This window comes from Haliotis cracherodii, unplaced genomic scaffold, assembly GCF_022045235.1.
Source record: "Haliotis cracherodii isolate W230 unplaced genomic scaffold, xgHalCrac1.p SCAF_16, whole genome shotgun sequence".
Lineage (NCBI taxonomy): Eukaryota > Metazoa > Mollusca > Gastropoda > Lepetellida > Haliotidae > Haliotis > Haliotis cracherodii.
The window spans coordinates 31484741-31510896 of NW_027266271.1; the positions used below are offsets into that span (position 1 = coordinate 31484741).

Consider the following 26156-nt stretch of genomic DNA (forward strand, 5'->3'; position numbering starts at 1 on the left):
TTTCCTAGAGGGCAGGTACCTGTGAGTACATAAAAGTCAATAAGAGTAAATATAAAGAGCATATTGTTGGTCGTGTGTTTGTTTTATCAGACATTGCTTCTAGAATGTATACCCGTTTTGGTTTCTTGTAATATATACTTTGTGTATGCCTTATGACGTATTATAGCAAAACGTAAGATATATATGTTCTGGAAGTATCACGTAATACATACAGGTAAAAGTCTTTTACTCCATCTATCGAACTGGATATATAGAGATTACAACACGAGTGTCTGTCAGATACCATTGATCTTACAACGAGTTGTTTCAAAACGTATCTAACGAGCGAAAGCGATACCCTTTGTAACAACGAGTTGTAAGATCAATGGTATCTGACATGCACGAGAGCAGTAATCTGTTTCTTACACACCCTTAAATCGCACCTTTTTAGCATCGAACCGATGATTTTTGTCTATTCTGATGATTGCAGTGTCCCTTTAATACATAACACCACTGTCATAAGTGACGTCATCCTATGTGCTGCATACTACTCATAAATAATGTGACCCTACACAAAAGGTTTCCGTCATATCTGTGGATTTTCAAGGCGATGATGAAAATGCAAACTAGACAAAAACCAAGAACACGCTGGGTGCCAAGTTGAAAGTTCAATCTCAAAGAAATTACCAAATATTGTACAGCAATGTTTACTTCCGTATGACATCACTACCGGTGACCGACATTTACAAAATGGCTTGTTCACTGACAACAGTACGCGGGATTTCCAGAGGAGGTTTTCGTTGATTGAGGGATCGTATATACATAAATGTGTCACGTAAGTAATCAGAAACATTCTGACAATCTGCGTGCTGTTATTTGTTTTACCATGTTTTCCAATGTAACAAAGAGAATTAGTCAGAAATGCAGATAACTACCGCCATCGTTGTGCGTGATTTAGCGTCAGTCATGGCGTCACACAGACGGAAACTTTTACGGCTTCAGTTGAATTTACCACATCATTGTAATGTATATATGTGTAATTCCATAATTAGTGCAACGACACTCTTCCCATGAATATTCTCAAACGCGTGATCGAGCCAGTGTATGCAACAATTAGACGAAAGTACCTCTAAAAATGCTACACAGTGTAAAATCTGAATTTTGCTTTGTTTACATTTCAGCAAGTACAGTTTTCCGAGCACAGTTTTCGTTTCCATACCTAATTTATTTCGCATTGGTGACAAAGACCATTTATCCATTGTTTCGAAAATGTATGAGGAATTCAGGGATGCATGTATGGCAGCGGAGTTTGAAATATACCTGATCGAACAGGCGTCTCATATTCGGCATTTTGTAAACACAATCCAATATGGCGGAACGTAAACATTCTAAACGATTCTAGGCTTATCAGCGACGTTTCAGAATTATCATTAGTGATTTGATACCCTTGATCGCTAATATGCTATTTTTCTACTATTATTATTCGAGTGAATATCCGATATTTAAATTTCTAAACACACAGTAAATATTTATATAACGCCGTGAATTGTGATTTGACGAGATTTACAATGTACCTAACTTTCAGTCACTTTCAGTAATTTTGAATTGCCTAAAATGACAGTAAATGATAAACAGAAGGGGGAATTCAAAACTGTGAAGTGTATTAGTCTGCGTGGTGTATTTTGAATTTTATTCCATTTCGAAGTGAGGGTTAAAGATGAGGGACATATGTGTCGCTGTGGCATCCAGGGGGTTTACACTCTGAAAAAACGATAATGTTTACATTACAACAGATAATGTAACTGATTATAATAACAAACAAACTCGCAGACGAGGACGAGTTTGTTTATTTTTATTATTAATTACACGGTCCTGTTGTTCAGTACAGACGAAGGTGAACATTCGACTGAAGCATCAGCAACTTATGAATGAGATACACTCAGGAAAGTAGTCCGTCATCATCTGACCCCAGGTCATCACCATGGAGTGGCCAATCACGGGCCTGGAATTCGATCTCACACATATGTTTGATACCAGTTATCTCATATGGGTTTCTCACCCACAGGTGTGCAAGATTATGATTTGGGAATGATGCATCAGTTAGCATGAAGGAATTTTTCAATGTGTACAGTTCCAATCGCCTTGCCAGTTTCATGTAGCAATGATAATGCTTTTGGGGAGCACCAATTGATGAGAATGAAATATTGATGAAGAGCTACAAATTTATATTTTGAATGAAACTTGAGTGACGGAATCAACAGAGACTAAGATAAGTGTTATTTCGAGTGTTGCTATATACTAGTATCATTGTACACTATGTTAGCGCTAAGATTATCGTAAGCCTGTGTTAAAGTATGGGAGTTGGGGTCATCTTAGCGCTGAGATCGCTTTGTGCAAGGGTGCCCTGGTGATACTAATGATAGCATGGTCCCGTTGTTCAGGACACAGCCAAGGGTAGAAATGTATTGCACACGTGTTGCTGTCTCATCACAATGCAGTTTCGTGTAGACACCTATTCTCCTAAAAAGGACAACCTGATTCTTTCATATTACCATAGTTAATCTGTCATGCCATGATGGGGTTGGTAGAGTATAATTAAATGAGGTAGATTTTGGAAAATGTAGTTCTATTAGCTTAAGTACTTCAGAGCATGTTTATTCTATTCAAATGTCGTGGAAAGATACATTTGCTTACAACTAAACTTTTGGATCAACGTCTCACCATCAAAGGCCTGGTTAAATCATTGTAGAAAGTGTTTGGAAGACACTCGGTGCAGTTTACTAAATGTAACCTTTACATGGAGTTTTCACACCTCCTTACTCACTGGCACACAATTGTTATTGAAATTTGCGGATGCTACTGGTAGAGCAGGACATGCTTACCCTATCGCGGACACCTGGTGTCACCACTGATTTCAGTGCTATTTTGCCTTCTACGTCCTTTAAAATAGCTATCGGCAGATGTTCAAGACTGATAACTTTATTGCACTGACGTTTTGAATTAATTAAATTCCAATATATATAACATCATACAAATCCAGAGGTATTGTTTAGCGAGTTCATGCATGATCCTTAAGTGTAAATGTCCGTCACTGTTGTGGACCGTGTGGCCTGTGGCCGGTATTCCATACTTTACTACTACCTATTGGACATACATGACTTTTTCCGGAACCTGTTTACTGAATCTCTATACCAATTCTAATAATATATGTACAAAAAAGGGTTATGAAAATACTTTATGTATCCTACCATGAATTGAAATAGAATTGGGGTTCAAGAATGGTTAACACACTTTCGCGAGAGCCAGATCCCAACATTGAACCATCCTTCACAATCCTGCCAAAGTGCACATTGAAGAATTTCAATTGAATATTATATCCCTAATTCCCAAACTATTAACTTTATATTTCGAGTGAAAATAGAACAGTTACATCATGGCGACGGTTAATAATCGAGTCTGGCCCAGGCAAACCATTGGTGTAATGCATCACACATCATTTTCTTAATTTAACGACTCCATCCGCATTAGTCGGAGAATCATGTTGGACTGAGGAGCTAGTCTTCCCAGAATATCCTTGGGGTAAATATCATAGATATATGTATGATATTGTTTGTCAAATTGCTATGTTCCTCCACAGTCATAACAGAAAGTGTTATAGAGTTCAGTGTTATGGATGCGATAAACCAATCCTATAAACTTGGTCACGATCCGATAAATATGCAAATGACGTCATCTTGGAGGAACTACTTGTAATAAACTTATACAAAGATGTGAAGCCAACTTGGTCAAAAGGCTTTACATGACATACCACAAAAGTACACAGGGTGAGTGTAAACCAACATGACTGCATGTCTTTGTTTCTTCGATTGTTTTAAACATGACATTAAATCATAAAGAATTTATCACCTCCGTGTGTTTCCGTATCGTAAATATTATTTATGAGGAATATGAAGTTGGTATTATCCCCGCCACTCCAAGGATAGACTGTTTTTCCAGATATGTGATATTTACAATACGGAATCTCACGCAACTAATAATCTCTATTTATGGCATATAGGAATGAAATAATTGATTTTGTGTTTTCTGTCATGGCAAATCCATTTGTGGTGAAAATAATTTCATTGTCAAACATACTCACTCAGTGTAAAACACATACAGCAAGCTAATCCCAGGACAGCAAAACACAAACCGCAGGAGGCCGCCATGTTGGGTCTAAAGGGAATGGGAAACGTCAACGCAGGAAGAAATCAACCGAACGAAACTGTTCCTGATAACTGTATTTATAATATAATGGCTAGTGTTATAATAGTTATAAACTTGGTATCACGATCAGATAAATATGCAAATGAGGTCGTCACGCAGGAACTACTTTCAAGCCCCATACATGAACTTCGATACACTGCCTTCTTCCTCAAAACACTGTTGACTAACATTCCCAAATATGCTTATATATGGCTTCTCAATGTGTGGCTGACTGCAAGTTTATTTGTTGCTATATGTTAAAATGGGCGATTCACTCAAACATTGTATTTGTACGTGGTTTCGAAAGCTACTTCATTGAGTTTAAATTAGCCCTTAAACATAAATCATTTCAGACCTTCGTGTGTTTCCGTATCATAAACATCATATATTTGGAGTATAACCTATGTATTCATATGGAAAAACAATCGGCTAATGCGTTCAATGTATTTTGTTTATGAAACAAATTGAAAAGTATTTTGCAATGAAATGGATCAGAACTAAGAGGCCAATCACGGGTGAATGAATGAATAAATATTTATGAAATGGCTGCGTAGGCTTTAAACGATAAAGGAAACCAGCTGACGTCACTGATAGTTGATAGGTGATGTGATTTTAAATGGGTTTCAACCTCGCGTTCAACATAATTGCACACATATCGCGATGATCGTGTGTGTGCTTGTCGGTGTGCGAGGGTGGATCGATGGATGGTTGCAGGTTCGAGAATATCGTCCTTATCGCAGTGGGGTACATCGACCTCATCGCAGTGCAATCTCATTAACAATAGCGGTAGCGAGAGCTAAGATCTGATTTTAATGAGACTGTATCATAGTGCCGAACATCGTCCTTAACGCAGTGGAGAACATCATCCTTATCACAGTGGAGTGCATCGTCCTTATCGCAGTGGAGAACATCGTCCTTATTGCAATTGAGAACATCGTCCTCATCGCAGTGGAGAACTTCGTCCTTATCGCAGTGGAGAACATCGTCCTTATCGCAGTGCAGAACATCGGCTTATCGCAGTGGAGATCATCATCTTTATCACAGTGGAGGACATCATCCTTATCGCAGTGGAGAACATCGTCCTTATTGCAATTGAGAACATCGTCCTCATCTCAGTGGAGAACATGTCCACACATCACCCATCATTATAAATGCTTCAGATATGTGAATAATAAATTGAATGTTAACTAAATTGATCACATGAAGACACATCGTATGTTACTTTCCTAACTGTAGAATCATCAGTATCAAATCAACTAGGTATTGTGAAAAAGGTCCTCAAGGACTAGCAGGAAGCTTCTAATGTTGCTAATGGGGACATCAGCTCCATATTTTCCGACCGCTTGCGACGTTCAGTCGTGTTGTTTCAATAATGTGTGTAATTTTGTATACAATCGGACGTTTGGTTACTCAACTGAAAGTCTCCATGATAAAGTGTACCTTGCGAACTTGCAATGAACGGAATAAAAAATAAACTAAATCTAATTAGCTCAAGGGTCTTGTATAGACGTCGATGTGTAACAGAGAGCAAACACAGTATAAAAGAAAAGTGGGACTGAGTTATTAGTTTCCAATCAATATAGTAGAGGTATGTGATTTTCAACCGTGCAACGCCAATGTATAAGGCCAGATTAGGACAAAGTCACATTGATAGTTCAGTAAACTTCCATCCCTACGAAAGAAGTTTCCTCATTTGCATGTTTATCAGATCGTGATGCCAAGTTTATTGGATCGGTTTATCGCATCGATAACATTATTCATTATATAATACAAAAATAATATCATGAAATGACTAATTCTAAATGATATTGTTTGGTTTCTACCTGAAATCCTAGACATGTACATGTACAAACGAGTGGTGTAAGTGTTTATCTTGTTTGTAGTGAGCGTATTGTTCATATAAGAAGCAAGCTCGTAGGTTCACATGAAAGTTTATCCATCGCTTTTAAATCGTTCACACTTCAATGAACCCATCCAAACTGGGGTTCAATTCTTATAATTTCTTACTTTTTAGTCTATTGGTATCGCCGAATAATATCGTAACAACGTTTGCTTAAATTTGAAATTCTCTGGTTTCGTGGAAGAACATTGCAACAATGTTATTTTGTCGGCCAGCTCTCGGTCACATACGTTTCCCCACTCATACTCAGTTACGCAACGAAAAAAGGTTCTATGAATATATACAACATAATCTGAACATGTGTCAAAATCAACATAATTTTAATCTCTGAACACATTGACAAACGACATTTGGAATTAATGAAATCTTAAAAATAGGCAACAGGAAAGTGAGCATGAGGTTGAAATTTATATTTAGTGCCGTTGAAAATGTTTATGGGACAGTTTTGGAAAATACCCCAGCGCATGAACCCTCTCATGGCACTAGCAAATTGGGAATATCACTGATTTATGAATGTGTTGCTTCTGTTTGGATAATCGCAAACCAATTCGGGCGAAGTGGAATGGACTGGTGGGGATTGAATGGAGTGCTCTGAAACTTGTGTGTTTTGTGTTAATTCCCAACGTCAGGGTGTGTTATATTTGGAGTTTGTGATTTGTCGCGTGTGCTGTAATACTTCACTTGGCTGGTGTTTCTTGTCAACTGAAATGGACCTACTGTATGACCTGATGCCATCTCCTTTTCTGTGCCCCGTCCTTCCTCATGTGCCGCCGCTTCTCGGCCTAGAATGTCGGCCAACTCAGCAACCGGAATAGTAATTCCGTCTACGTGTATTTTCTCGTCCCCGATGACCTATCGGTAAAACAGGTAGGCAAGCATTTTTGTTTTTTCAAAATTTAAGTTTCTTTCCTTACCTTTTTATGTCTTATTTTTTAAAAGCTAGATCAATTTTATTTGTCTTACCATAGAACATTTTCATTGAGCCTATTAATTTAGTGTTTTTCATTTTAGATTTGCTGTGTCTTGGTTTCTCAAAATCTTGGAGTTTTTTCCGATACGTCTAGTTTGGGATTGATCAGGGGCAGTCACTTTGATCTGTGTCGGCGGCCACATCTGAGCAGGGTAGATCTAGTCAACAACATTGTTAAATTTCATTCGCATTGTCTTGGTGCTAGATTCCTGTCATTTCCGAAAACAAAGCATGAAAGTCAATATGGCTCAACAAATCAATTTCGATCACCTCAGTAATTTTACAGTATTCATTGTCTTCACTTGCGTTATTTGTATTCATAGATAGCCATTCCATATCCAAATCACCGAAGGACAATTCATTTTGTTTCATGTAGCAGCTAGACAACACCAGACCCAAAGCATTATATTTTATGTCAGATGATATGTTACAAGACCAGGCAAAAATACTAGATTAATTATATTGCTGTTAAATGCAGGTATTAAAAAGAAAAAAGAAAATCGAGTTGATCCTAAACGCCGATGGAGATAACTGTTAGAAGCCAAAGTAGTGTAACTACTTGTGTGAAACCAAAGCCATTTTCATTTAACGATTCACACTACTTCATAAGCATGTGTTTATTAATCACTATAAAAATGTGATACCAGGTGTTCACGAAAATGTCAGCGTATCCTGCTCCTTCGGTGGCACTCGTCAAAAATACATGCAAAGGCATGTTAGTTGTTCACGTGAAAAAGACGGGAATATATGGTTCAAGTCAAACTAGGGACATTATTTGATCACTAATGCGTCAAACGTCCTTCACATGTCTACCATCATACTTTTTGAAAGCTTTACTGATGCCTTGAATGTTGTACCCTGTTTACACAACATGTGCACAAGCGTTGTAAGACATCTTCAAAGACAGAGCATGCTCCATTGTACCTCACAAGTTGAGAAATGTAGACACCAAAACCTGGTGCTTATAGCTGCTTGGAATTATGGTTTTCATCGAAATACATTATTTAGAATAACCATTCTTGCCGAATATAAATTTGAATATTATCATCTAGCATGCATAAGCGCTTTATAGTTTCAAAATGGGCTTTACGAGGAAGAATATTTTGGAGTATTACTGGAGGATGGGGACGGTTGTTGTGCCCCCTCAAACGGTTGCGTACGGTTCTGCCACAAATTGGTCTCAAATCCAGGAATTGCCCAGGCTGTTAATATGGCAGTTTGGTAATCGATCCGTAGATGCACCAACCGAATATGGTTGTCCTTTTGTCGTGACGCCATACGTGGACGACCGGTCATACATGCACTCAAGTCATGAGCGTTGCCTTGCTGGAGAAGTCTTCAGAGATGAAATTGTGTTTCGATGAACAGTAAAATATCTGTCAACTTTCTTTTTTTAAACATATCCACGGCGCATAGATGTTAATTGACAGTGGCATTTATGAGCACCTGATAGCTAAAGGGTCATTGTACGCTGTTCACATTTAAAAAACACGTGTGCATGTAGCGTGCTCCCATTAAACAAGCTGACACCCAAATTCTACGCCGTGCACGAACATGCACGTGCAAACTGAATCACGACATTAAAGTCGAGGAGATGTCTTAATGAATATGTATTGTAAGATGCATTATTTCATATTAGACTATTTTTATTGAAACTGTACATGAAGCGCAGTTTCCTTTACTTTCCTTTATATACTGGAGTATATCAAAATCCGGTTTCAACACTAGTCTGCGTCCTTTGTACGTTAACGACGTCATTGGACCACACCAAACACGTGACAATGCAGTTTCCCATTGCCACACGATACAGTCGATGCGTTGATTCAGTTTATCTTTGACTATTGTGTTATTACCTTCAGACAGACACATACTCATAATAGAGTTTCTGGAACGTGGTTCGGTGGTGGTTTAGTACGGGTGGTGAAGCATTACACAGGGGGAAGTGTGTTTTGTTTGCCCTTTCTCCTAAACTACATTAACGTGAACTCCGTGACAGGTGCTGGAGAGACATGTGAAATAATGTAATAAATGAAACATTGAACACATAGTTATTCATTTACTGATGTATGAATATGAGAGGCATTATGGATACACAAATTGAAATACAGCAATATAAAACTGACAGCATTAATTCAGAATTTAGTCTCTTTTCCTCAGGTTTGGCGATAACTTTGAAAGAGTTTTATCGGTTGTGCATATGATTTCCTCCTTCTGATCAGACAGGAAATGATGTAAGTTGTCCCTTTGCATAAACGTTGTGATTTCCAAGGAAGAGTTAAATATTCATTCATTTGTACACAGTGTTGATGAATGGATATAATTTAAGGCCGCAATGACCTGAATTACTGTACAGAGCTTTCTGATAAAGCTTATTGATAAGTGAGTGTACGAGGACATAATTCAAGGGGAGGAAGGGACAGGTCAGGCTCTTTGTATCATCATGGGTATCAGTGTCGGGAAATACAGAACAGCTATAGAGGTTATCACGCGAGTGTGTTTGGGGATGGTAAATATCCTGCATTAGGAATAAACTTTGCATTTAGCGATCCTTGGGGAGCTAAATAAATAGTGTTTATTCCCATTACAGGATATTTACCATCCCCAAACACACAAGCGTGATAATGACTTTATCATATAATGTCATTCTTTAATTCTGTGTTTGAAAATCGCTTTCCCTCTCTCACAAACATTACCTAAACATTGCGAGTTTTCCTTGAATGCGCGCATGAATATTTATTACGTCACAGGGTAAGTGATGTGTCAGTCGGACAGTGACAGTAGCCAATATAGTTCCAACTGAAATCTGTTTCTTATACTGTGGCGAAGCAACATATACGCAAATCAACAATTGTTTTTACTTGCATTTTGCGGCAATCCATCGGTCTGTCCGCTAGAGTAACTGCTCTTTGTCAAAGGGAAGCTACTCTAACCCTAGTCTGTGAGACATCAAATGCCTCAGCGACATCACAGTTAGACACTGATTTTAAGTATATTAGACTGTTCTTTTCATAATGATAACAATTATCTCTGTAGTTTATCCAGATTCCCGATGGTTAATTCTGACTCGATTGCCGAATGACAAAGGCGACGCCATGTTTATTCATAAACACTGAAAGTAGTCCCTACTTGACCTTTGATATTTGCATCTCTATCCGCATATGACCCCCACGGATATCGTTTTTATCCGTTGGCTTTGTCCTGCCGAGAAGCCTACCCATTAATTATATGATAAAGCACATTATTCTGTCTGATAACTGGTTTGTGTAAATACATATCATGAAACATTGAATAATCGTACGGCAGTGATTCACATATACACCTACTGCGTCTCGAAATTAGAGGTGCAAAACGTTGTCAATTCAAATTTTCCAAAGCATGTCTTGAGACTACAAGTATTTCATTGGAAAAGGAAAAGATATCTTTGTAGGTTATCTGATATCGCTACCTGCCCTGTATTCATGCTAAACAATAGGGTATGGCTGTGCAATAAAATAAATAAAATAAGCAATATACAATTTCTGAAAATTTAACGCAATAGCAATGTCTCGTTTATGCCATATATTCATATAATTCGGCCACAAATACACATGTAGTTGCAACTCTGCTTCTGTATGACCACATTAAGGCTTGATGAATACAAATTAACTTGTATTGAAGCCTTAAAGATACACATGCATCCGTTACATGTTAATCATATACATCTGCAAACAGACACGTTATAAATCAGCTTTGGAAATAGCTGGTTTCCCAACAGACGCGCTGTATTGGTGCCTTTGCATGTGTTTGCGATTGGGCAAGATACGCTCGTTATTTCGCGAACACCTGGCATGGTTACTAATTGATAGAGGTTTACATGCTTATGATATATTAGGAACAGATTTCTTATGATTAAGGAAGCAGTTTTTGAATTTCGTCGTATCCTAATTGCAAAGAACGATGATCATGGTGACAGTCACTGGATTGTCTGGTTCAGACTCGATGTAATACAAACCGCAGTCATTTAGCTGGAATATTGCTGAGTGACCAAATATTCACTTGGGTCAGGGAGCCTGAGACACGGGTTCCATCCCCACATGGGCGCAATGTGCGAAGCCCATATCTGGTGGTCCCCCCGTTTCCGGTGAATGAAATGTTCGAACATTAATGTGGCCTGCAGGTTATACAATGAGTGTGGGTACATCATCCTGACTTGGTCTACAGTTGCAGTGTATGAGTATATTGTGCATTGTTATGCCTCAAAGTGAAATTGACCAATCAGATAGCAGAACTACTGACCCCATATGAGCCCGTATACCGTCGACCTGTGAAGATTCCGGGGTAGAATAGGTCTTCAGCAACCCATGTTTGCCGTAAAAGGTGACTTTGCTTGTCGTAAAAGGCGACTAACGGGATCGGGTGGTCAGGCTCGCTGATTAGGTTGATGCATGTCATCGATCAAAATTGTGTGGATCGATGCTCATGACATTAATCACTGGATTGTCTGGTCCAGACTCGATTATTTACAGACCGCCGTCATATAGCTGGAATATTGCTGAGTGCGGCGTTAAACAACAAACCAACCAACCAACCGTATATCGTCAGTAAAAATCCAAGATGGTTGATATTGACCTAAACCGTATACCGTCAGTAACAGCCATCTTGGATTTTTCAACACCCACCTCACATGACAATTCTAGTACAGAAATTCGTTATTCGACACTGTTTTGTGTTTTAATATCATTACTTGTGATGTGCAAGGACGTTCATGTTTTTTGGATCACTTTCGTGACTTTAATAAGATTATATAAAGTTAAATTTATCAACAAGGTTTCGCCTCTGAGGTTTGAAGAGTGGTCTCCCTTTGACCCTCAATGTCTTAGGTTGTAAGTGTAAAGTTTTGAGTTTTAAGTTTTGACATGAAATGTGCGACAAAGATACCAAATAGTGTAAACTTTTCGGCATAATAAATTCGTCATGGTGTCTTTAGTTGCCGTATACGGTGTCATATTAGGTTAGCAGAAAAATATTGGACGAGCCGTCAGCCGGTGTCATATTAGGTTAGCAGAAAAATATTGGGCGAGGCGTCATATTAGGTTAGCAGAAAAAAATATTGGGCGAGGCGTCAGCCAGTGTCATATTATGTTAGCAGAAAAATATTGGGCGAGGCGTCAGACAGTGTCATATTAGGTTAGCAGCAAACATATTTTTCTGCTAACCTAATATGACACCGTATACGGCAACTAAAGACACCATAACTAATAGTATGTGTCGACTTATTTCAATGTCGTCCTCCGTGTACAAAACACACAAAGCTGTTGTCTACCTGGATGGGTTACAGCAAGTTTCTGCACGTGGTGTGTTTCCTGGTTGCAACGCTCCACGTTATGTTCTTGATGTGTAATCACGTGCTCGCTTACATTTACATGGTTATAGACTTCAAATTAACTTGTTGACATCCACGTGCTATCCACTAAGTATTTGACTCATTTTAGTTATATGTATACACAATACTAATCATGAAGTATGACACAGTTGCACAGTTTATTAAGGAAGTCTGACAGTAAGGGAATAATACAACAGAGATGAGGATACAGAAACATGCTTAAATTAGCAGCATCCAGTTGTAATACATAATTGATAAATAGAAGTGAATGAAACAAGACAAAGACTCGGACTTACAAATGCCATGCCAACGGCGTAGTTGAGGATTTTGAACGACAACGCGTTTAAATCACAGTAACTTTATATTATCTCATGAAGATTCTGTTCAACTGCGACTGTACTAGATAAAGGCGATACCAGAACGGTATATACCATAGTACGAGATGAAGATCCCTCAGTGTTTAGACGATAATCACAAATTATTTCTGATCATGTATTTAAAAGCCTCCTTTCGCATATGTATAGGGGTGTTGTGGCAGCCCTGTACTGAATCCATTGATTCGTCAAGTCGCAAACCCAGGTTTAATTTAACAAATGGATACGTTAGTGACATACAATGAGTGATTATCAACCTACGAGTGACAACGGGACATTACACGAGAACTTATTCCCTAACACGCATGATATACGGGTATAATTTTATGTCATTCAGTCGGGGCTACTTGTGTGAGTCAAACCGGCAATCCTCACATTATGGTGACAGAATTAAGAAATGCGCAGCGTGCGGTGTGTCCGTCACTTATCCGTCAATTTAACGTGAAGCTAAAGCTGACAAAAGTAACTGAAACAGACATAAAAGATAGTAAAAAAATTGTCAATATTATTTTCCACCCACTTCAGCCGGAAGTAGAATGATAATGTCAAACTTTGCTTGTTTCACATACTCCTGACCTTCTGGACCAGCATGACATCATTAACCGTATTTATGTTAACATGGTTAGAAAGGTGCATGTGTATCATCATGACACCTACACACGATCATTCTACACTTCGGGGTGATATAGAGGAGATTTGTATTGGTCAATACACATACGGTTTGAACATAAGAAACCATGACAACGAGACAGGAAGTGGGGAACAAGTCATTCTAACAAGTAATGGGACATCTGCCCGATTTATGTACTGCACAATTACACAAACACAATTCTAGAAACAGTATCATAAAACTAGGAAATTAAAGAAAAAAATATCGAATATGTTCAGCGGATTCATTCATCAGATGTTGGCGTAAGTTCCGACAGTCTCCAGGAACTGTCGAGAAAACTCCAGACAGAAACGGACGTCATCCTGAAAAGACAACACTGACATGAGCTGGTTCCACTGTGGATTACAACACTAGGCTACCCTAAACAAATCAGGTCGAAAGCATGTTATGCCACAAATAATAGTCAGATGATGTCAGAGCCTTTCCACCATTCGACTGACATCCATCTCAGAGGTAGTCTCGGCCAGAATTGAGATAAGTTGAACTAGTTTCACTAGTTTCACCAGTTTACGTGACTATCGCATTTCTACACAGCTTTCATGTCATCCTGTCCTGACCTTTTTATAAATGTTCCTCGATATCAAAATAAAAAGTTAATTTCTATCAACCAAGATTATTCATATTGCAATTTTGTTTTAAAAATTCTCGTTTCATGAACTGCCTGTATATGAGGAGAGATCGTTTACAGAATTACTTTTCTCATAACATCAACTTGTGACACAGTTCTCATTTTTGTGTAGTTTTGTAAAAAATGCTTTTCATTCTATAGTTCATGCCACAGCCATTGCGACCTACCATTGTAAAGGGTGCACCTCCATGACGAGCACACAGTCTCCCCATATCAGTGATGAGGTCAACAGTTCCGTCGTCCTTCAGTCTGCTGGCGATGTTCACAAGCAGCACCAGGAGCAAGGATTCTGTAGCAGTCCTGGAGACATCACAGAGATATGATGGCATTAGCTGGAGCCAATATTATCGGTGGAGTACAGGCATATTACAACAATGATTAGATGGACGCAGAATTCGTACCAGAACACAGAGACATTAGCTTGGACCGACATCAGAGCTGACATGGAGGACAACAGTAGGTGCATGATGAGATCACGGGAAAAGTGTGGAGAACGAAACCTACATACCTGGACACAATCATACTTGAGCCTCGTTCTGGATCCTGTGTCCATGTGAGCAAGTTGTCTATCATCTCAGCGACACCTGGATCACGCACACTCCCAGTCAGGTGGTAGTTGTGGATCGTGGTGGTGGTGGTGGCATCATCCTGTGCCATGGGTAGATCAGTGAATGTGTAACCAAACTTCACACATGAATCAGTCCTCAAGTTATTTCAACGTAATCAATTGAAAGTAAACCGTCAATTGACTAGATTGGAAATTATACCGACAGAACCTTCAGGACATAGTGAGTGAATGCTATATTCCAGTGGTATCCCAGCAACATGTAGCTAGCCGAGTCTGACTCAGACAACCCAGTGGTTGATATAATGAGCCACGTCCCTTGCTGGCGGGTATGATGATACACAATAAATCAAGTCTTATCATCCGATCGATTTTAGTCGCCTCTTACTACAAACTTCCCACAGGGTCTATAGGTAGGAGACAGAGTGAGTGGTGTGTGTTTACTGGCTGTTAAGGATAAATCAGTTTATTGAGATATTGTTGGAGGCAAAGTCATATATGTTTGCCATATAAACAACAAACATGGTATGGTACTGATTCAACAATCGTCGAGATGGATTTTATGAATAAACTGGTTGCACAATATTACCCTGGCCCCTGTGTTTATTGTTAAATGTAGTGGTATATTTAGGCAATCTAGAACTGATATATTCCTGATATACTAGGCTCGTTCTCAGTTGGAGGAGGGCTGTTCCATCCTGACAGGATCGACAAGATTCAGTATCCGGGTGGGAACATGGTCAAATAAGAATATATCGACTTGAAATGTGTTTACCGCATAAATGATGGGATGAAATTAGGTTCATTGTATTTATATAGCAGTGTGCATTCATATGTATCTGAGTGGGTGAGTGTCTGCTTGTCTGGACTAGAACCGGTTTAATGGTTCTAGCCCACTGACACAGTCTACTGACTTCGAGTTGACTAGGCTTTATGTATGTCCATAATGCTGAGCGTAAAGGGTAACAACTATCATCTTTCAACATCATTATTATGACGCGGCCCGGGATCGAACCATCGCCCTTCTACTCTCCAGGCAGACGCCCTATCCACTCTATACATAATTCCACTAACCTTTAATCCAAGATCAATAGTGGTGACTGAGATACCATCTGACAGCACAGTCTTACTGCGCATGCTGGCTGTGAACCTGGATGTTGTAACGTCCTTGTCTGAGGACGGGAAGTGCGCCTGTAAGGATAAATACCTCATGTTTCAAGCAAGGAAGTTTTAGAAACACATACACCGACAATATTGGTATTGTTGTAACTTAAATGGTTTATGCAGAAAGAAGATGCATACGTTTGTAAAGCAAATGTTTTGTAAATTGTCGTCGCTAACCTGGTTCTCTTGACCCCACGTGATGAGTGTGCGAGAATCAGTGTTATACACCGCGTTCCAAATATCTTCTTTGTTGGGACATGAACTCATGATGTAGAAACCATTGTTCCATTTATAAGACTGAAAAAATAGGAGATTAGTATATAGGCTGCAAGCTTCCATGGGATTCAACTGAACACGAACGCAGAAAACATGAGTCGTTTATTATTTGACATAGTTCTTGCTCGTTTTGTCATATTGTGTTAAATTGATGTTAAATGTGTATGCATGCACCCTATGAAATTGGATGCATGGGCTTTGGTACTTACAGGCACTGTTGCGATGGAGTTCCGCTCACTGTCCACTAGATAACATATAAGTCAAAGTACATTCGTCAGATACATTGAAGACTCGAATATGGAAGTAATATTTGTGACAAACTAGTTTCGCATCTTTTGACCACACGTGGTTATTGAACTGATTACAAATTTTAGAGGACAGACATGTCCCATTCACGAGTTACATTGTAATGCATTTCATATGACACATGCCTATGTAACGATTCACCGATCAATGTTTTGCGATATTCAATGGGATCGTTGTGTGAGGTCAACATTCGATATAAACAAAATCAAGAGGATATTAAATTATGTTCAAAATTTAAAATATCGCAAAAAGAAAGACCCAAATACTGGGTACACATAACACGAATGTTGATTACATTTTGAACAGAACAGTGTCATGGTCATAACAAGTTTCAGCTTTGAGTGTTGTCAAAGTGAAAAGGTCAAATTAAGGTCAAAACCTATAATATAAAAACGCAACATACATGGTGATCCCAACTACAACCTACACATGTACATAATTCATCCCATTTGGACAAGGAGTGCTGGGTAATGACAATCAATAGGTTTTTCAATATGACTGTCGTGGAGGCCATGTTGAACATCGGATTTGTACCTCTTGAACAAATTGGTGAAATCAAGGATATGAAGTTTCAGCTTCGTTGGCCCAGTGGTTTCTGAGGAGATGTTAAACGACGGGCCACGACACTGACCACGACATAAACTCACGAGACTTTCTTTCACGTGGGCAAAACATAACAATGTAGGCCGGCGCGTAGGAATACTTTTTGAGAGAAAAAATATGTCCGTCATCTTCAAACCATTGATCAAACTGATCTGATTATTCAGAGTGTATCATCAACAGGAAGGGACTGAACAGACAAGAACATTGGATGAACAGCAGAAAGTAAGATAACTGCCAAAACACAATGTCAAGACTTGATGTCTTTAATAAGGTCAAATGGTCTCTTTAAACCAGTCTTGGCGATCCTGACCTTTGTCCAAGTTGCCTTGAACTTTGACCAGTTTCTATTCATTTGGCAGGGTTATTCCAATGATTCATTCGATTATTTCGCTGACAACTACAAAACAAAAAGTGTTTGTATGAAGGCTTGTGTTATGTGATATGCGTATGCATTGTTTCGTCCCAGAGTGAGGTCGATCTTTGCAGCACCTACTGACAGCAGTATTTCATGCTGGTGCTGCCATATATGCTCACCTTTTTTCTAGTTCAATATTAATGGGGGCACGAAGGGCCCATTCGTCTAAGTCGTGGCAATACGCTGTGCAGAGTTGCTTCCCTTTAGGCGTGCCAAAAACCTATGACCGTAAGTTCAGTACAGATTCACCCTGGTGATGTTCTTGGTTTGTCAGCACTCACTCATTCACTAAAGCACACATGCTGAAACATTCTCTCTTTTATTGATGTCATGACACACACTGATCACAATGTTACAGTTGTGCAGATGTCTTTGTGTGAAAATTATAGGATAGTAAGTAGGTCAAATAACAGTATGCAACTAACTGAGGACATATCAACATCACATCGATTATCTTCATAATTGTGGGACCAATACATTGAAGAATCCCTCAGACCCCTCAACACCAGACCCAAAGAACATCAGACCTCTGCCAACAAACTAAAGCTGAAGTCCGCTCTTTCCGAATACAACCTCAAGAGCCAAGGCCATAACATCGTGCGGGAAGCCACCATAGTGTCTACCATGAACAACAACTGGCAACAAGAAAACTACATGAAGCCATTGACATCAGGAGACACCAGCCAGCCATGAACCGTGACCAGGGAACCTATATTTATTGCTTTGACCATTGTCGGGGCACATTATCCAGCTGGCTTCAATTTGTCCATTGTCATTTCCATTCTATTACCTATCAGTGCTAATTACCCAAATGCCTTCCATTTGCGTTGTGTTCCTCATAATAAAGAAGTTGACATCCACAAATGATATTCCTTATACTGTATATACATGTAATATTCTATTCTACTTACTGGGTGGGCGAGCTTGGAGCGCCTACAACAAATACAAATTTCAAATGACGTGTGGTAATAAACAATAGAATGGATTGCAATCTAGTCACTCTTACACGACTTGTTGATGTATTCACGAAACGTCGCACAAGTGTCGGTAAATTTATCAATTTTAAGAACTTTCATCTATTTTGCAGAACCACAACGTTTCATATGTACCTACCTCAAGATGCTGTTGTACGGTCTTGTTTCCCATGGTCACGTCAGCCAAATCATCAAGGTTCAACCTTTTGAGGAAGTTTGAATCCAAAGACGTGTCCCCCTGCGATAACCACATCGCCATCGCTTGGTAGACGAACAGATACTGCTCCTGTATGTATGATAGAGTGAAATGGTTTACAAAATCAGCAGCAGCAACGAATGATTTCCCAATCTTGATTTAATTTAATGACTTCTATCCATGACATTTGCCCCTGTGGAGAACTGGGTTAGAACAGGTGCACAATACTCTACTGTATGAGACGCGACTAAATTGGACTGATTGCCCGGCCCAGACTGCTATGACAAGCTGTAATATGGCTGCGGCGTTACACGACATTCACTCACTCACTCCAGATGAAGATGCGCCTACCTTTGTCTGGATCATGTTCGTCCTCTGTCTCCTCATGTTGGAGGCGATGCTAACAACGTCAACCACGCCCTCCGTCTTGGCCTGCTCCATGAGACCTTCGACAGCGATGTAGGTCCCTGTACGGCCTATACCGGCACTGGAGTTGTTTTGAAAACAGAAAGATATTGAAATAATTATCAGCTGGAAAAACACATGTACTTCAATACCTTCATTACAAGATACTCCTTTAACACAACGGCCTGTCGTGTTCTCATTGTCATAGATTACATATATTATCTTTCACTTCAGTTCTTTCTGACCGTTGTGCATACACCTCTCTGTTCTCGTGTGGAGATAGGTTCACCCAGATACACTGAAGGACAATTATACTCAACTGTTGGTAATCACCGAATGACATGAGAAATTCTTTTGTTTATGGAATGGGTGAGCTGATTACCATTACTCTTGATCGTGACACCAAAGCGGTATAAATCATGGTGTCTTGATCGGCAATTGTTAAGATGGGCGGAGCTTAGGTTGCATTATTGCACTGAATGATGTCACTCATATCGTATTGATTCTTCAGTTAAAGATAAATAATAAGCAGTATGTGAATGTATTATTGTTTACTTTGGTTAGAAGCCTCCAATGAAAAAAGACCCGTGAACACACAGAGAACAAACTAGTATGTATGTCTATACCTCCACGTACACAAGACATCTTGGAATCTGGTGGAATAGAAACCATTACCTCTTCTGGTAACATTGTAATGCACGATATAGTTAATTGAAGTATGTTCCCTTGTACCTATGAGGTATTCAACTTTTTTAATATAGCAATATTTAAACTCTACATCATTTAACCAATCTGTCAAAATAAAAGAAGGGGTTTGCTGTGCATTCCTTTTGCGCTTGGAACATTTGTTAAGTCCAGCATCAAATAACACTTTACTTCAGAAGCATATCCGGAAATCCCTCAACCAGATAACAACTGTGGTCTTACTTTCTAGAAAACAGATAAAAGGAGTATTTCCCTTAATTTCTAACACGCAGCAACATTCCATTGATTACATTGATAACGTTTATGCATGAACGTTCCCAGTTAAGAAAAACCCGGCTGTGGCGCTAATCCCATTAACCTTTGTCACAAGCAATATGCGACACATATATTTTCACTCTCTGTGTAAATGTATCCCAGTATATTTGGCGATTTGATTCTTTATCTATATATGGTTATCAGGTTCATAGCGACTGTAGGCTGGCGAGTGCAGTCAACACAAAAATACAACAGCACACGCCATTCACGACAAACAAATATTATGCTCCATTCTTACCTGCAGTGAACTATGATTGGCTGCGTCTGCTCCCTGGATGTGACCTTCACCTTGCTAATAAACTCCAGTAGAGCGGAAGTGTCTGGGACGCCATGATCCGGCCAGCTGGTGAAGTGGAAGTGCTGGAGACACAGCTTCTTGGCAGCCTAAACACAGAGTGGAATTGTAAGTTTACTAATGTATTAGTCAGTGTTTATCATATTTCACTAATGGTTATTTGGCAATTCAAACGTTTAATGAAACAAATCTATACTATACCTGATTGTGTTGCACGGAAAGCTTAGTGACCGTGTAGTTTGCGAAGCGTGTCTGTGTATCCATGGTTACAGATATGTCCCCGTACGTCTCTGTACCTTTCTCCGGCCAATAACGAAGGCACTTCATCTGTGTTTAAATGTATTTACTTCGATCAAACAGATTACGAATATTCCCCAACACAAACGTTATAAATATAAAACGTCAAAGACAAAGAATAACCAGTCTCCAATATCTACCGAAACAAATTCCACTGGGCGTAATGGGCAAAACAGCTGTGAAACATATACAAACTAACGAGCAAAAAACCCGCCACCAAACAGTTTTCTAGTCTAAAACAAAACATGCGCAAAATTTAACAGTTGATGTTTTAATATGAAAAACAATTATTCAAAAACGGCATTTGAAAATGACAAGATAAAAAAACCCAGGTACTTAAAGTTCTGCAGACAGGTTTATCATGCTGTGCACTGTCGAGTAGTCGATCAGACCCGCAGAATCGACGTCGATCTATTTTAAAGTCCAGTGCTACACATAAGGCTCAGTATCGGATGTGACAACGAAGCCTTTAGCAACGATGCAGGTCCTAACACGACATCGAACAGGGTACACGAGTCTCCTGACATCCTGATTTGGGATCCTACGCCATTCTTCCTGCAGGGTTCTTGCCAAGGCATCCCTCGTCAATGGTGCCTGTTGACGTTTCCGAATCAGCGTCCACTTTGGTACCAGAGGTGCTCTATGGACGACAGGTCTGGTGATCTGGCTGGCCACTGCCATGCGGTCACGTTGTTAGCGTTCAGAAAGACGCAAGTGACTCGAGCTGTGTGAGGGGTTGCGTTTTCCTGCTGAAACAGCGTCCGTGGGTGTCGTTGCAGGAAAGGCAGTATCACAGGCTGCAAAACCTCATCAACGTAACAGCGTGCGTCGATGATGACCAGATCTGTCTTCTGGTCCCCTCAGATGCCACCCAGACCATGATACTACCACCTCCATAAGGCTCCACTTCTTGGACGCAACAACGTGCCGTCCATTCACCACGTCGTCAGTAGATTCGAACCCGCCAATCAGACTTGAAAAGCTGGCGCCTGTTCTCGTAGGCACGGAGACCATACAGGCGGAGTCGTCTAGCAACGGTCCTTCTGCTGACTGGATGTCCAAGGCTGTTTGCGGATGATGAAGGCACAGTTGGGAATCTGGACCCTGTGAGTTCTTGACGTTTAGTCTTCCTTTCTTCGGCCTGTCTGCAGTACTGCTGGTTTGCCTGTGACGTGTGACAAATCTGGCGATGGTACACTTGAAGTAGCCCATGAACCTGGCAAGATGCTCCTGCGTGGCTCCAATTTGCAACATACCGATGTCTCTCTCCCTCTGCTCTGCGGTTAGTCGAGGCATGTTCGTTGTTTTAAACGGTTTCATGTGATGAGAGAGTACAATCCTGCTCATGTTACATACTAGAATTTCATACGGGTAACTTTGTACATATTTTGCATTTTTCAGTGATTAAATTCACTTTTTTCGCAAATCACGTGAAACACGTGCACATGTTCACAAGGAAAAGGTAAGTAGCATTCCAGCTATGTGTTCCCAGCTGTCCTCGTGCTGTTTTGCAAATTTGTTGAAAACGGACGACCATTATTTATTTGGTGGCGTTTCGTTTGCCCCTCAGTTTATTTGGATTTGAAAATCAGTGACGATACCATGTGTTAGCGAACAGTTACGTTTGCATGCAACCACATTTAATGTAGAATTTGTAGTATTGATTGTTTCCATTTGTCTTGGAGACAGCAACTTCCCCTTTACAGTTGCATTGCATCATCATTAAATGTTAGGAAAGTTAAAATTCATTGCTCAGATGCAATCTTACACTCGAGTCCCCGATATTTCATTGTCATATAATGTGTTTGAGTGAGTGAGTGTGCTTTTGACACTATTTCAGTTATTTTCAGGAAAGCCCGACGTGATGCAGGTATAGACGTATATTATTTTGGTGAAACGCTCGAGATTGGGTCTGTTGCACATCGTGTTGGCAACTTTGTAACCATCGCCCATATATCGAATTCTTCGAAAGTCGGTGTAACAGAAAATTCATGTGACAGCTTCACCAATGTAGCATCATCACCTTGCCTGCCTCGATGAGACCAGTTGCCATGACAACGATTCTGCATTCTTCCTGCCAGATCATCCCCCAGAAGTTGTCCACAATCTCAAGTCTGTAGGGCCCTGTGAACGATATCAGCGATTTCAGTACTTTGTTATACAGAGAGCACGTTGTTTATGGCTTCATCAAAACAGAATAACAAAACACTCGTGTATATATATCAAGGTTTTCAAGCCACAATACTCTTACGACATTGTAGTGGTGGTCATTAATGTATCAATCAATCCTACCTTGTGCTGCTATGTAGCGCCTTTCGGTGTGGTATCCCTACAAAATCAATATAGTGGTCAGGTTACACTAGAAACTACAAACGTCAGATTATGTTTGCATAAACCCATTCAGAAACAAGTATATGATCATATATCATACTGCGCATACACCGCACTTTATAACATATAATAAGACTATTCGATGGGCTATAGACATAATTTTACAACTAAACAATGCTATTTCACACTGAGCATATATTGTAATTTATCACTGTGACAATGTAACGATAAAGGGTGGCTTTAGCCTTAATTAAACACTAAACGGTCATATCTCACACTGAACATATCTCGTAATTTATATTGATACGATACGGTGGGTTCTGGCCATAATATAACACTAAACGCTCACGTCCACATAGCTGGCGTTGATGTAGTCTCCTCCACCGCCGCTGTTGTCGTCATGCAGCACCACACGGTTGTAGTCATCTATACAAAGACACACCACCAGATCAGGGACGTAATGTTACAGAATGTGATAAATTATAACCCGATGTTTACTCGCTGCTTGTCGCGTACATTACATTCAAGTTTAAACGTGCAGCAATTGTACTTTATAGTAATAAGCAAGATAATGTGTACCCTACCTGTAGCACCCGCCACTCGCAATATGCGCAGAAATTAGTCATGTTTATATACCAACAACTCAAAGGCATTTTTAGGAGCGGTCGGATAACCTGGTGGTTAAAACGTTTACTCGTCACGCCGAAAACCCGGATTCGATAACCGAATTTGGTACAATGTGTGAAGCCCATTTCCGGTGTTACCGCCGTGATATTACTGGAATATTGCTAAAAGCACTCACTCACATTTTTTACTGTTATGTGTGCACGTCCTATGTACTACACCACCATTGTAAGACAATCATCATGGGTTCGGATAGCAATATGTACCAGTACCACTTCACTAACTTACACGGGTAGTAGCCTCTAAATCTGTTCTTCCCTTTGTTTTCCGACAGCTGAGATTCTTGGTGGGTGTGCATGAAACCACAAGACAAGGCCTGAAAGTAACAAAACACACTAGTAGCCGATCAGTGACAGACGTTCTTGTCTACTTCAAACATATACCGAAACAGCAGAACTGATCCATTTTCAAGCCATTATAAAAAAAGACCTGAAACTCGTCCTCAGCCTCCTCCGGTCGTTCCACCATTCCCCGAACCTTGACCTCTAGCTCTGACACAGGTATCGCAGTACCCATCAACACTTCCCCTACGTTGCAGTAGTTCCTGTCATGGAGACCCACATCAGCATCTGGTTCAAGGACAGGCGGATCATGGTCCTGCTCAACCTGGATGATGTCCTGTTGCAGTGGCGGTTCTATGTCACCATCTTCCTCATCTACTTCTCTTTCTACTGTATCTCCCACTTCCTTACCATCTGAGAACATATGACACACATAACAGTCATATAATGACACACACACTAGTCACATCTGACAATATATGCCACGCATACTTGTCCAAAGTTATATTTTTTCTGGAACGTTTGAATTATACTCTTTAAAAAAAGGAACGCAAAGCCAGATTTGTGTGACTTGGAAATACATTTTTGCGAGGAACCGTACAAAAAATTGAGCCAAAATGTTGTGGAGAGAACACTTGGTGATTGTCGTCATCTCAGGTATCGGTAAATAGGAAAAGTCCAAGGTGAAGGTCAGCTACTATCAATAATGCGTATGTCCCCCGTTGGAATTGATAGCGGCCTGACATCTCCTGCCCATGGACGAGACGAGTATGCGAATCATGTCCTTGGGAATGGTAGCCCACACGGCCTGCAATGCAACGTCTGGGGTTGTGGTTGAAGTGGGCGTAGCCGCCTATCCAATTTATCTCACAGGTGCTCTATCGGGTTAAAATCCGGGGATCTCGAGGGCCAGGGGAGAACATCAACGTTGTTGTTGTGTAGATAGACTCTTGTGGCCCGTGCTGTATGCGACCGAGTGTTGTCCTGCTGGCATACACCGTTGCCGTTGGCTGCAATTGGGAGGACGTGTGGTAGGAGAATTTCGTTGATGTATCGTTGCAGCGTAAGACTGCCCTGGATATGGACCAAGCCAGTCCTGCCATGATGAGAGATATCCGCCTACATCATAACGCTACCCTCACCAAACCTGTCCACTTCCTGTATGCAGTTTCCGGCGTAACGTTCTCCCCGACGTATGTAGACCCGTGATCTTCCATCCCCTCGACGGGGCATAAATCTTGATTCGTCGCTGAACCAGACATCTCTCCATCGCAGTTGAGGCCATACCCTGTGTTTGCGACACCAATGCAGCCGTTGTTAACGATGGTGTCGACTCAATGTGACGCGTCAAATTGGACCTATTGCAAGTTGACCCGCTCGCTCCTAAACGATTCGCACGGTCTGGTCGGAGATTCTTTGCAGTCCGGGTATTGGGATGCGGTTGAGGTTGCTGTTGTCGTCTGTCACCTGGCTAAAATCCTGGCTTAAGCCGACCGGGATACCTCTGCCTGAAAGCGGCCTATGACGTTGTTTCTTTGCACTTCTGATAATCTTGGCCAGTTGTTGAACTGTCACTGTTCGATTGACGCAGATGCCAGGCAATCAAAAACCCGGCACTTTAATACCGTTCATAGTGCTCTTGCACGTGCAGTACGTGCAGCTCCATGGCCCTCTTGTCAATGCACTGGGTGCGTTTTTTTCCAAATTGTACGTGTTTCCCGACTAATGGTTTGCATGTTCTTGTAGTGACCATGTTGATCCGGGAAATTTGTCATTGACACTATAACATATTAAACCTCTTCATTTGACACCTCTTGGTCCGCTAATGTTGCTTTTATGCCCAAACATATTCGTCTTGTGTTTCCTTTTTTTAAAGAGTATAAATTTTGACAATGTTTTAACATTATCAATATATTAATCCCAAGCAATGATCGGGGGCGCGGAGCGCCAGTCGTCTAAGCCGCCGTATATTGCATTGAAGAGTTCCGTCCCATGTGCACGCCAGAAACCTATGATCGTGGGTTCGAATTCCTGATTATGTTTCGAGGTTTGACAGCACCATACCCGTGCTCGTGGGTTTCACCAAAGTGGTAAACGTCTTAGAAGCTGACACGCTGTGATGTAACTGGGATATTGTTCAAAGAAATACTAAAACCCAAGTCACTCACTCATTCACTTTTTCACTTCCGAATTTCTTACCTAACACGCCAAGATGATAA

General features: G+C 40.4%; 1 protein-coding gene across 1 annotated transcript in view; it reads right to left on the reverse strand.

Annotated features, from left to right (window-relative positions):
* Positions 1–12630: 12630 nt before the first annotated feature.
* LOC139463702 (receptor-type tyrosine-protein phosphatase epsilon-like) overlaps positions 12631–26156 on the reverse strand; it is a 41601-nt gene continuing 28075 nt past the window's right edge. Inside the window, exons 9-22 of the mRNA XM_071244958.1 lie at positions 24086–24351; positions 23885–23972; positions 23322–23398; positions 22934–22970; positions 22665–22765; positions 20546–20671; positions 20288–20433; positions 18976–19111; positions 18568–18714; positions 16032–16202; positions 15765–15881; positions 14634–14773; positions 14293–14425; positions 12631–13799 (exon numbers count right to left, since the gene is read on the reverse strand). Coding sequence (XP_071101059.1) covers positions 13728–13799; positions 14293–14425; positions 14634–14773; positions 15765–15881; positions 16032–16202; positions 18568–18714; positions 18976–19111; positions 20288–20433; positions 20546–20671; positions 22665–22765; positions 22934–22970; positions 23322–23398; positions 23885–23972; positions 24086–24351 — 1757 coding nt within the window. The 3' untranslated portion in view covers positions 12631–13727. The remainder of the gene's footprint in view (positions 13800–14292; positions 14426–14633; positions 14774–15764; positions 15882–16031; positions 16203–18567; positions 18715–18975; positions 19112–20287; positions 20434–20545; positions 20672–22664; positions 22766–22933; positions 22971–23321; positions 23399–23884; positions 23973–24085; positions 24352–26156) is intronic.